This window comes from Perca flavescens, chromosome 5 (assembly GCF_004354835.1).
Source record: "Perca flavescens isolate YP-PL-M2 chromosome 5, PFLA_1.0, whole genome shotgun sequence".
In the NCBI taxonomy this organism is placed as follows: Eukaryota; Metazoa; Chordata; class Actinopteri; order Perciformes; family Percidae; genus Perca; species Perca flavescens.
In genome coordinates this window covers 16,514,225-16,527,905 of record NC_041335.1, presented here as the reverse complement: position 1 = coordinate 16,527,905, position 13,681 = coordinate 16,514,225, and the positions used below count along the sequence as shown (strand labels likewise).

General features: G+C 37.7%; 1 protein-coding gene across 1 annotated transcript; it reads right to left on the bottom strand.

Moving 5' to 3' along the window:
* Positions 1-7,534: 7,534 nt before the first annotated feature.
* On the bottom strand, positions 7,535-11,139 carry slc14a2 (solute carrier family 14 member 2). Its single transcript, XM_028578892.1, has 8 exons — positions 10,971-11,139; positions 10,082-10,271; positions 9,753-9,881; positions 9,133-9,325; positions 8,671-8,818; positions 8,278-8,412; positions 8,090-8,139; positions 7,535-8,000 (listed from the first exon to the last, which is right to left on the bottom strand). Exons 1-8 carry the CDS (start codon positions 11,137-11,139, stop codon positions 7,584-7,586), a joined length of 1,431 nt encoding a protein of 476 aa, XP_028434693.1. The 3' UTR covers positions 7,535-7,583.
* Positions 11,140-13,681: the final 2,542 nt, after the last annotated feature.

Genomic DNA, 13,681 nt, shown 5'->3' with positions numbered 1-13,681 from the left:
TTCAATTTATTCATATTTATTTCAATTCAGTATTATTGTCCCCATTTAAAAACACATTATTAAAACCAAATACTCTTACTTTGGAATGCTATAGTACTGGCACTTTAAAACTGAAGTCGAGTCCAGTACTTGAGTAAATGCACTTAGTTACTTTACGCATCTATCTTATGCTCAACATATTTACATCTTTACACAGAATGATCATCTGCAAACTCCTACAATATTCATGTGTAGAATGTAGTCAGCTGCCACTTCACAGGACGTCTGTCTAAGAGTGCCTGGACAAACACACACACACACACACACACACACACACACACGCACGCACCCACGCACACACACACACACACACAGAAACAAACTAACCGCATGGGGGCACACTTTGTATGTGTGTCATAAGTAACACACCTCGACCCACAATCAATCAATCTATCACTGTTGGCCTCATTCAGTTACATAACTTGCTAAAAGCAAAACTATCCAGCCTTGCTGAATGGAGAGGTCAGGTTGATACTATCAGCATCATAGTCACGGTCATAGTCACAGGCCTCTGCAGCTTTAGCTCTGTGGGCATCAAATTGATCTCTGTGATCCATTGGTGTCAGTGAGATTAAACATTGCATGATGTCTGATCACTGATATGCAAAGCATTGTGGGTAGAGGCTTTGAATGAGGATACATGAGCATCAGGTGAGCAGTGTGACTAGCTGGAATTTGTTGATTGCTGTTCCATGTGAACTATTTGAGCTGTTTTCATAAATTATTTTTCATGGCTGTGGGATTAGGGTACAAGACCACACACTGCATTAATACCTGAACTCTTGGAATGAAAATGTGGCTGCTCCAGTTTCTACTTTTAGTGAGAACTAATATAAATGTGCGTTGAAGACTGTGACTGCAGAGTTTTGCGTTCTAAGCCAGCAGACCAGCTGAACCACACTGGTGACTGGAGGTGCAGCCTTGACCCTTGTGATTGAAACCACTGTGATACAATCTGTCTATAATAATTCTTCTGCTGCTCAGTAATGATGTTGTGTTTGTTAGGCTTGGTACACTGGATCTTGATACAGGAATTTATGATGGGAATACGTTATTTTTATTGGTAAAAAATTGGATTTGCGGTTTTGAGCCATTTCAATGTTGCTATTTAGGTCATTACACTTTGACTTGAGTTGATACTGCATTTCTAATCTAAGTTGGCAAACTTGCAAAAGCAGCCTTTTCCCTGACTGATGAGGCTGTCTGAGTCTCAGATTTTGTGATACCGCTACTGAGATGGTAAGATAGAAAGTTAGGAACATGCCAACATTACATAACGAATCTTCTGACAAGACTTTCGTGTGGCGCAGCCAGAGTGTAAAAAAGAAAAAATGATAGGAAGGCTGTCAATACCAAAAATAATATGTTAATATTTATTTTATTTGCCAAGTACATTTACACATACACATTCATTGAACCCGTCCTGACTAATTAGGAGCAAAAAGGCCGGCAGATTTTTATTTTTAAAGGCCAGTTATTTCATGGATCCAGGATACTATGCATCCTGATAAAGTTCCCTTGGCCTTTGGCATTAAAATAGCCCCCCACATCATCACATACCCTTCACCATACCCCCCCCATCATCACATACCCCCACATCATCACATACCCTTCACCATACCCCCCACATCATCACATACCCTTCACCATACCCCCACATCATCACATACCCTTCACCATACCTAGAGATTGGCATGGGGTACTTTCCATAAAATCATCTCTATATGCAAATGAAACCATCTATTAGACTAACTGAAATCAAACCATGCCAATCTCTAGGTATGATATATATATATACAGTACAGGCCAAAAGTTTGGAGACACCTTCTCATTCAATGTGTTTCCTTTTTATTTTCATAACTATTTACATTGTAGATTCTCACTGAAGGCATCAAAACTATGAATGAACACATATGGAATTATGTACTTAACAAAAAAGTGTGAAATAACTGAAAACATGTCTTATATTTTAGATTCTTCAAAGTAGCCACCCTTTGGTTTTTGTATTTATATGGGAAAAACTTCCACTAATTAACCCTGACAAAGCACACCTGTGAAGTGAAAACCATTTCAGGTGACTACCTCATGAAGCTCATTGAGAGAACACCAAGGGTTTGCAGAGTTATCAAAAAAAGCAAAGGGTGGCTACTTTGAAGAATCTAAAATATAAGACATGTTTTCAGTTATTTCACACTTTTTTGTTAAGTACATAATTCCATATGTGTTCATTCATAGTTTTGATGCCTTCAGTGAGAATCTACAATATAAATAGTCATGAAAATAAAGAAACACATTGAATGAGAAGGTGTGTCCAAACTTTTGGCCTGTACTGTATATATATATATATATATATATATATATATATATATATATATATATATATATATATATACAGTGTTGTCGTTGCAAATGAGAATTTGTTTATTCTCTCTACTACTGCAGTACTTTTACAGGGATGTATTTACTTGTAGTACCATAATGAAACATGTATCACCTATTTTGTACTACAATATTTAATGATTGTACGAACGATGACCCAGTGAAACTATGGGTAGCTCGTGTGTGGGTGATCCAAAGTAATGTTTCAATGGTATTTCACAATATATTAGTTTTTTGAACCAGTGATTGTGCAAGTGCAAGACTTCTTTAGAGATATGAATGCACAATCCAATGTTTTGAACATTGGATAGCCTGTGTTACAAGTGATGACTGTTTTGAGTTTTGTGTCTAGAGTTTTGAAAAATCAAATCAAGGTTTTGAAATTAGTAGCAAAGTGATTGTAAGAAACTGTATTATTAGTCATGTCATATGACTATCATATATGATTCTGTAAGTGCCACTGTTCATCATGTCATTCCATTATACCCACTGCTATAATTATTTTGAGTCATATTTTTTTATCGGTCGAGGCAGATGGCTGCCGACCCAGAGCAACTTCTGTTATGATTTGATACTATAAATAACATTGATTTTAAATACTAATTGAACTAGCAGAGGTCCACACATACTGTGGAAGTATTTAATAGATCAGAACGATCATTTTAGCAGTAGCTACTTCAGGTCATACTGCACATAAAAACAGGAACATTTTATGTGAAGCTGCATGACACAATTTCAATGATTTGTTGAAAAGGTGCCACATCATGATAAAGCTATGAGGGTGGGTGGGTAAGGCAGTTCCATTGCATAACTGTCTTGGCACCAAAATGCCCCCAGAGTAAGAACTGTTATCTCCATCCAGTTTTAAAGTAATGTTGGTTTAAAGACTCAAAAAGGCCCTGCTACCACAACATAATTCTCTTAATATTCTCTGTGAATTTAATTTGCACATATTCTTTGGATGAAAACAACTAAAAACTATTGAAAATTGCCTTCTAAATTTGACTCCTGCTCACCCTAAGGTCTCATCCTAAGTCATGCTGTTTTTCTGATGTCACAAGAGACAATAACCTGATCAGTAGGCTGCATTATGTCGAAAATATGCCACACTACTATAAATAATGATATAAGCATGATTTAAGAATATACACATTTAACAGAAAACTGTCCATAGACACTGTCAGTTCACATTGTGGTGGTTGTGCTTTCCTAATAAAATCACCTTTCATTAAGTTATAGATACTTTATTCAGTTCCTCTCAATCAGAGGTGGAAGACTTTGTAGTTTTGTTATTCAGCTCTCTGTACTAATTGTTCAGTACCTGTTTATCTTATCTCCATATGTATCTCACATGCTTGGATTGAGGAAGAAGACTCTGTAAGCTTCTAGAAAGGTTAGGGTTACATATTTTCACTGCAGAAAACCTCTTATCTCTAAAATGTATGAGTCAACTGAATTGCAGTGTTGCTACACACTTTTCCTGTCTTGCACCTGTGACAGGTGGTGAAGTATTTTTGCTCTAGTTGCCCACCCATTCAAATGAACTAAAAGCTCAAATAAGATAACATGTTATTGTTAACCACAAAATGCATTTCTTGCAGAAAATGCTTGTGAATGCTAAAAAGCTAAATTGCTAAAGCTAAACTGGATTGCTGGCTTAAATGCGTGAGAAGAAGGTGAAGTAGTGAGAATAGTTGGAAAAGAGGGAATGGTTTAAATTAGTATAAATTTACTTGAAATGTTAAATAACACCAATAATGTATACGTTTGAAAAGCTGATGCTAAACTGAATTGCCAGCTTGAATTCGGTTTAATATATATTCAATATTTATATTCAAAAAGAATAGAATTTACAAGTATAAAACTCTTAATGAAGGAAAGATGTGGAACATTTTATCGTTTGAATGCAGTATGAATCTGTAAATAAGACTTGAATATGCATGGACAGCAGCAGTATAAATAGCTGAAAAAGAGGGGAAGCAAAATAAAGAGTAAGAAATGAAAGACATGGAGAGATGGAGAGTTGGAGAGAGAGCCCCCGTTTTGCCATGGCATTAAAATCCTGAGTGATCGGTACAGGTGTAAACGCACTCAGGACTCATTGAGATCCAATCCAATTTAATGAGATATATATATATTTAACAGACTGTGATCAAAATAAAATGCATGGACAGAGTTTCATTCCCTGTTTGAAAATATAGGGGCAACACATGTAAATGAATAATTATCTGAAATGAATAGCCCATATTACATAAAAAAGACCGATCTCTGAGTAAGATCCTTAAGCTGTTTTCAACAACAACAGTAATAGACCAAGAGAGAGAGCAAGAAAGAGAGAGAGCAAGAGAGAGAGAGAGAGAGAGAGAGAGAGAGAGAGAGACCAAAATTACTTTAAAACTGGATGGAGATAACAGTTCTTACTCTGGGGACATTTTTGGTGCCAAGACAGTTATGCAATGGAACTGCCTTGCCTTGCATTTCCTTACCCACCCACCCTCATAGCTTTATCATGATGTGGCACCTTTTCAACAAATCATTAAAATTGTGTCATGCAGCTTTACATAAAACTTTCCTGTTTTTCATGTGCAGTATGACCTGAAGTAGCTGCTGCTAAAATGATTGTTCTGATCTATTAAATACTTCCACAGTATTTGTGGACCTCTGTTAGTTCAATTAGTATTTTAAATCAATGTTATTTATAGTATCAAATCATAACAGAAGTTGCTCTGGGTCGGCCCCCCTAACGGGCTGTGGTAGTAAACCGTATATTTTATGAGTTGGGCTGTTATGGGGTGCTGCCATGCTATCGCTAGCTATAGGTAGACAAATTAACCAGCTGCTGTTTTAATCACTGTAGGAATTGACACAACATTAGCTGAAGCGTGAAAAGTCACATGAAAGTCTTGTCAGAGGATTCGTTATGTAATGTTGGCATGTTTCTAACTTTCTATCTTACCATCTCAGTAGCGGTATCACAAAATCTGAAACTTAGACAGCCTCTTCAGTCGGGGAAAAGGCAGCTTTTGTAAAATTGAACGGTCAGAAAGATGAAAACTTTGCCAACTTAGATTAGAAATGCAGTGTTATCTCAAGTCAAAGTGTAATGACCTAAATACCAACATTGAAATGGCTCAAAACCTTTTCAATTTTTTACCAATAAAAATAACGTAAAGTCCTGTATTGCCATAAAGTCCTGTATTAAGATCCAGTGTACTAAGCCTAACAAACACAACATCATTATTTATAGGCAGAATGTAGTATCTTGTAGATCTTCTATTTATTGCAGTCTCAACTGTTAACAAGTGGTGGCAGCTCAATACTATATCTCATAATTTACCATATAAAGCTATTTTATGTTCATATGTTACAGATTTTTGCACTGATAAAAAACATGGAAGCTGAGCTGCATTACCTAAAGAAGGTAAGAGTTTAAATACCTTGCTAGAAAAGCTGGAGGCTAAACTGTAATACTGTCAAAAGTGGTAGTTGAAATTAGTTAACTGAAAAGGCTAAAGAAAGCATAAAATATAGAACAAGTTCAATTCAAGCATAAACACATAAGAGTATAATGTCTTGATATTTGAACAGTTTCTGTAGTTGAAAGTATGCAGAAGTAGAAGTCGGATTTAAAAACATTTTTTAATAATTACTTCATGAATGATTGGCAGTTTCCGTGCTTACCAGTCGAAAAACATAAACTGGATTCCTGAAATCTCTTCACTTTGAGCATTCCAAGACTTTGCTGAAGCTGCAGACATGTTATTTGCTGCTTGCTATGTATGACAGTTGCACCACCACACTAGTTAACTAGTAAGGTCAAAAGAGGCATCAACCATTTAACTAGTGAATGTTTTTGCCTTGACTTGTTAACATGCAGTCACTAGTTTACTCGCTGCAGTTCCTTGAGGCCAACATGTAACCAGTGCGCAACATGCAAATAAAGTAGGCATAAAACAAAATCCTGAGTCCTGATTGGTTTGTATTTTTATTTTGAACTGGAGAGCCAATAGGAAGCCTCAAATCCCCCTCTCCCCTCCTACTCATTAGCATTGTGTCCTACTAGTTAACTAGTGTACACTTTGGCTTTTACTAGTTAACTAGTAGACATTTTTGGACCACACTAGTTAACTAGTAAAGTCCAGAGCGGTCCAACTAGTGAATATTTTGAGTTGTTTGGCTTTTACTAGTTAACTAGAGGAGGAACCTGACTTTTGATGTCAAGGATATGGAATTAATACTCAAATGGCTTGCCACATACAACCCTACATTCTACAATACAACTATCTTACTCAACCCAAACCCAGTATTTGTGCCACCAGCACCTGTGGGAGTTCTTCGCTGCTTGAAAACCACTGCATGGTACATGCCAAAAAGTGGCTCTGCTGGTTACCTCCTCCCAATCATTACAGCTGGGATGAAATCATTGGGGACAAAACATTCTGTGCCATAAATTATAGTACAGACAGATTAATTGTCTCAGTTAACAAAGTAAAGGCACACCTATAACTGAGGACATACCACAGCCTTATATTAGAACTGCTGTCTTCAAAGTAAAATATGACAGCATAGACTCCACACCCTTCTTTGTATTTCTTCTCTGATGAAGCTTGTGGTTTGTTCATGGCCAATAAACAATATTTTTAGATGCAGTATGCAGCCCATTCAATTGCATTTACAGTTAATTTCTAAGGATACCATTTATGTGTATTGTGTGACTGTGCCTTATCAGAACAAGAAACAGATTTATTGTTAAGTAAGTAATAATAATAATAATAATAATATAACTAAATGATATATTACAAGTGTTTTTCAGACAAGAATAGCTCATCATACCAACAGATGATACATTTCAAAGATTATTTGTAATTATTACAAATTTAACTAGTACTAGGGTAACGAGTAAGTACTTTTAGACAAAACTGAATAAACCAACATGGACCAGATTATAATAGATAATATATTACATAGAGAACAATAATTTATTTAAAAATATATACTTTTAATATATAAACAAAGTTTTACAGAGAAAATAAGTGTGACGCGTCATCAAATCATCAAATGATTCTCTCTCGCTCTTTCTCTCTCTCTCGCTCTCTCTCTCTCTCTCTCTCTCTCTCTCTCTCTCTCTCTCTCTCTCTCTTTCTATTTCGCTCTCTCCGTCTCAATCAATCATAATCACCAAGAGTGACCTCCGTCAGATCATTGTGTCCCATTTCTTCATCTCCAGTACCTTGCTGTTCGACCCAATGGTCTTCGACATGTGTCTCGTCATTTTCATCCTCTGATGCCTCACTTTCTGCCATCCCTTTTTCCATTCTTTCATGCTCTAGCCTCAGTTGCTCTTTCTCGTTCAGTATAATGTTTTCCTTGATGGCTTTCTGTTGCTCCTCGCTCTCTTTCTCAGCCTTCTTAGCCCTCTCCATTTTCTCCTGCTTCTTCAACTTCCAGAAGAAGCCCAGGTTTTTCTCGGGATAGGTGACGTTGGCCAGCGGCAGCTTGAAGATCTTGTTGGTCCCCGTTGTCAAAAGGAGGAAAGTGAGGGCAGAGAGACAGAAAGGCCAGGTGCAGGCTGGCAGACCAAACTGTAGATGAAAAATACATCACGTTGCTGTTAGTAACTATTATGGGCTGATATACGTATAAATAGGAGTGGGAGAAAATGTGTAATTACCGTGGACATGATATTGGCAATGGCTGCGCTGAGGTATGCGCAGAAAAAAGCTGCAGAGGAGAAGATGAGAGATACCGTGAGATGCCATACATGTGCATGCTGTGATAAGTGATCATAGATTACAAATACGTGGTCACATGCCATCCTTTTTGTAGTTTTTTTTCTTCTTCTTCTGGGTGCATACTCACCACATGTGATGGCGAGCAGGTGCACCTGCCAGGTCAGAGCGTAAAACATTCCTCCGATGGCAATACAGGCTAACACACAGTTGTATCCCCAGAGACCAAAGTAAATGTCTCCAAAAGGCGCCGCCAGAGCCAAGCCTGCAAAATATTCAATCACAGCCATCAAGGAAGTGCCAAGTTCAGTATAAGTTTGGATTATCTTAGAAATAGTGACCCTCCTTGTTATTTTGTAGCTTTAATGGATTTTGGGGGTCATTTTGGAGTTGGAACATATACATTGTGGCTTGAATTTGATCTGTAAGAATGTAAGAAAAATAAATTGCGCTGTTTATTAAGGTAAGACAGAATGACTTTTACATTCGGCCCGCCTGCCAAGGTATTATCCTGTCCTCTCACCTGAAACCATGCCCACAGCAGATCCCAGGACAGCATGAGCGCAAGTGATAGGGGAGGAGATGAAGAGTGAGATGATGAAGATTCCTCCCGTCCAAGGTTTGTCACAGCCGTAGACCTGGCCTATTCCCACAGGCACTGACGTGAACAGCTAAAGAGATACAGACAAAGGTTTCATAGCTGTAGACTCGAACCAAAGCATGATTTACAACCCACGGGTTTTCCAATTATGTGCTGATCTCCTGTCAGCTTCAATGAACCAACATGATTTACACATACTGTAGGTACACACCTACAGTATGTAGGATTGTCATTTCAACATTGATCAGATCCCTTGCAGGGAACATAAATAATAAATCAGCCGATGAATCTGTCACGTCTAAATTACAAAGGTAAAAGAATGTGAACACAGCGTCCAGAGGTGTGTTAAGTAACGCACAAAAACAATCCTGGCCTGTCACTGACCTTGGCTACGTCGATTTCAGCCCAGGTGATGTTGGGCAGCTGTGAGCGAGGCTGAATGAGGACTTGGGGAAAGTTATAGTTGTAGTGTCCGGTGGCGACCATGTGGAGACATACCAGGATGTTAAAGGGCAGGGTGAACACTGGCAGATCCCAGCGACTGTTAATAGATGCCAGGGCACTGGACACAATCGGGCTGAAACGCAAGGATACAACATCACCAGTATTAGATTCGATCCACGTTTAACTCACACAATTATTTAAGTATATGTATTCACATGTGTGCTTATATCACAAACACCTTCATTGTTGTTTCTGCACATTTCCAGCATGACTGTGATACTGTGTACATGTTCTCTCCACTCAGTCAACATAATTAAATCTTTTTTTTTATTACTGACTGGATCAGAAATGATTGACTGAGATCAGGCTAATGAAACCTGAATCTAGAAGCAGAAATGGAAATTATTCATATGGTTATAATACAGTAAAGTGATCGGTTTTGACATTTTTATGTGTCTTGTTTTGGTTAATATATTTAATTTCATACATCAACCTCTCATTTCTTATGATATGAATCAATCTACTATATAATTTGACTATTAGTCAATCGAGTTTCTTACCACATCATGGACATGAAGATGTTGGGTAGCAGGAGCCACCAGTACCAGTCTCCTTTATTGGAGAACACAGCCATCAGCAGACCCACCAGGATGCCATTGTAACCATACAGCCCTGCAGCTATTGCACCCCTGAATGAAGTCATTTTAATTAATTAATTCATGTTTTCCTGCTGTACACCACAGTGTAAAATTATTCTACATAACCATTTCACTATCTACTACCAAAAGGAAATGATCACCCAATTATGTATATATTTTTTTGCATCATGTTTTCCATTAGCACGTACAGTAACATCTATTTATTATCGGTAGTTTGAGTTTATTCAAACCTGTTCTGTTGCAGAATAAGGGCAGAAATGGTGGCAAAGAGTGTGCCCACAAAACCATTGAGAGCCCACCAGTAGTTCTGCAGGATGAGGCCAGCAAAAATGATGAGGCCACTTAGAGGGTTGTTGACAAACATCACCTGAGCAGCTCCACGCAAAACCCAGTCCAGCAACTGCAGCAAGAAAAACTGTTCTGGAGGACAGAAAGAGAGAACGGACAGAGAGCGAGAGAGAGAGAGAGAGAGAGAGAGAGAGAGAGAGAAAGAGAGAGAGCATTGGCATTTGACCAGATATGCTTGATAGGCTTCCCACGGTGACTGTTGTGCAAGTCTTAGTTTTCTGACTCTGAGATAAATAATGACAGCGGGTAGATCTGTGATCACAACATGATTGTCCGAGGTCAAAGAAGCCATATCTGATGGACAACAGGTTCTTGTACTGAAACAAAGTAAGATATACTGTATCTTCACAGTGTTGGTCTGGTAAACTTTCTATAGCCTTGCTTGCTTCTAGGGTGAGTGACACATACTTGTTTGTAGATACTGTACATCATACATGACATTCTTGCCTGTTACTTGCCTGCTATTGAAATTCCTTCTTGTGTAACTCTCTAAATACTAGTTACGTAACTGAACTCGGGTGGAAAAATTGATAATGTGACAGCGACATTGTGCGGCCCACTTGCACTGCAAAACATACTCAAATCTGTGTAACTGTTTATAACGATGAGTAGTGTACATATTTAATATATATAGCCCAAGGGTACAGTTGTTATCAGCAGCAAGTTATTTATAATATCCTGCATTTTTTGTTATAATAATGTTGTTTTCAGTATACAGTGTACAGTATATATGCTTTGTGTGGGCCAGAAGAAAAACTAGTGTTGTCTTACTTTCCATCCATTTTCCAAACACCTTCATGTCTCCAGAGAAGTAGGAGATTCCCTTGAGGAAGCGGGCCCTGGCCCTCTGCAGATTTGTGGGCCCTGGCTGCACAGGGTCCTTCTCCTTCCTGTTCTCCTGTGAGTTGCCATGCTCAGATGGCAGGTCAGTGTCTGCCATCAGGGGCTGGAGCTCCTGCAGCCACCATTACAGTTAGAAATGATCTACAGAATTGTATTCCAAGGACTGTTTGAAGCAGGTAAAAATATACACAGCATCGATCTTACACTGTACGTCTAAACTGTGAACACTGACTTACAGTGAAGGTGGTGGCAGGAGAGGACGAGGCAGCAGAAGTAGAAGAGCTGATATTCTTCTGAATACCCTGAGAGGAAAGAAAGAGGCATCACTCAACAGGGCATGAAGTCGTCATCATTGCTTATTATAAGGAATGAAAAAAAAAAAAAATATATATATATATATATATATATATATATATATTTGTGTAATTGTCCATTCTATATTATGAATTTGTCACTTTATTTACTGCATTACACTGTAATGTTACTATATATAGTCAATGATTGAAATGAATTGAATTTTAATTAATCATCCATCAAAATCAATGCTCTCAGATGAAGGACGGACGATTATAGGTACCTAACATAATATTATACCTAAATACATAAATTAATTAAAATTAAATTAAATCAAAAATTAATATTCTTTAAATATTAGTTATTTCGATCAAACAGGCTCACATTCATTACATTTTAGTCACATTTTACTGTCCTGCTGGACTTTAGAGACTTAGACAAACGTAAGTGCTCCTACCTTTGTGCAGTGTGATCCAGGCATATGTCCCAGAATGAAAGCAGGCAAAATGGGTTGCCAGCTTATCTCGAGCTGTACTACGGAGCATTCTGAAGAAGGCTTTTATAGACGGTCCACGGAAAAAACTCCACCTCTTCTATTTTCTAAATCTCCACAGGAATGACTGACACTCCACAGTGACAATCTTAGCCACACCCAGGACTCTCTACCTAAACACAATAATGTGAAATGCATCAGAGCATCTGTATCAAACTCAGGAAGTGATCTGCAACACCAACATGACCAACAGGTCCCATTCTCCAGGTATCAGTGTTACTGCCAGACATTGGTGAATGTCTCGTGCTGGACCTCACTGACATCAGTGCTTTAAGGAATAACTTAAAAGTAAACTACACCAATTTTACACATTAAAGTCTGTTCTCGGGAGTTACAGCTACACAAAAAAAAGTAATGTAATGTATTGAATTGTAATGTATTGAATTGTAGCCGCAAAACACAGCTAATTAAAACCTTTTTTAAAGTCCACGAATCCTGACCCTCCAGAAGTTCAGATGCAACAGGCCTTTAACAAAATGAGACGTCCATGCTCGGAGCCGTCATTTTAAAGCAATGTCAATTAAACAAGGCCTAGTTTCAAGTAACAGGCGCTAAAACTGAGCGTTTCAGAAAAAGGGTGAATACAGGTATATTCTACCCTGGATAATCCAGAGTTCTCGCGAGAGCACAATTTGAATTTGCTCCCTTAATCTTTCGGATTTGGGTCTGGATTTACAGGCTATGTATATTCAGAAAGACAGTATGAAAATAATGTGTTTTGAAAATTAAAGCATGTAAACATGTTTTAGTAGAAATACAAAATGCAAGAATGAACCTAAAAATGTGCATAATATGGGACCTTTAATAAAACTGATCCATAGTACTTTACTGTCTAAACTGGTTTTAACTACTCTGTATAGTTCGGTGGTTTATTCCAGTGATTCCAAACCAGGGAGTTTGATCCCTTCCAAAGGCTCAGAAGATAAATCTAATGTTTGCTTTTTTTGGTGAAATAATAGATAATTTTACCTATTTTAGCCTCCAAAAGTTAAAGTTGAAATAAAACCATGAAAATTGTCTCTTTGATGGAACTGCTACAATTCTTAGACATCTGTAATAAAAAAATTAAAAAAAATTCTGTTGCACTAAACTGTCATTATCACATGATATCAGAGTCACATTATCATAAACAGCAGAAACACACATGCGCACACACACGCACACACTTACAGATAGATAATGTGAGCGCAGAGGGGTATGTTTGTTCCTTTAGTATTTATTTAGTCGTTATACACCATAAGACAGTATATTAACAGAACTGATGAGCAGCATTGGTTGCTGCCGCAGAAGGAACAGGAGTAGCCTGAAATAGATTTTTAAGCATTTTTTTCTGACTCATTAAAAGAGAAAATGGTTGTTTGTGCAAATAGTTTTACTTATCCACATGTTTGTCCACTTGGATAAACATAGATGGACAACAGATAAACATGAAAACAGTGTTGTATAGTTGCAAAATATTTCAATAAAGTAGATATTGTGTATTGTGTAGATATGAATTTTTCAACATGCAACGTGTTACTTGTTTTACCTCTTGTATTACCATCCATCCATCCATCCATCCACCTCTTGTATTACCTCACGTAAATATGCTCTTTAAACAGTAAGCTCTTTCGCTATGCTCAAAGTGTGTGATAAACACAACAATCAAAACTTGGATGGAAAATTGGATGGTGACTAAAGAAAGGGATATTTTAGCATCTTAAAAATGATTTGTGAAGTGTTGGGGGCATCTATGGCAAACTGCTCATCATGTTCTCCACTAGCAGAGAGTTAACCTGTTAGTTCGGTTACC

What these genes read in the sequence shown, in the direction of transcription:
- slc14a2 (XM_028578892.1), bottom strand. Translation starts at nt 11,139, where the DNA reads ATGGCAGACACTGACCTGCCATCTGAGCATGGCAACTCACAGGAGAAC. An exon ending in GTTTGGAAAATGGATGGAAA is followed by an intron (nt 10,272 to 10,970) that starts GTAAGACAACAC and finishes TCTGTCCTCCAG; the next exon opens with AACAGTTTTTCTTGCTGCAG. An exon ending in CCTGCTCGCCATCACATGTG is followed by an intron (nt 8,140 to 8,277) that starts GTGAGTATGCAC and finishes TCTCCTCTGCAG; the next exon opens with CTTTTTTCTGCGCATACCTC.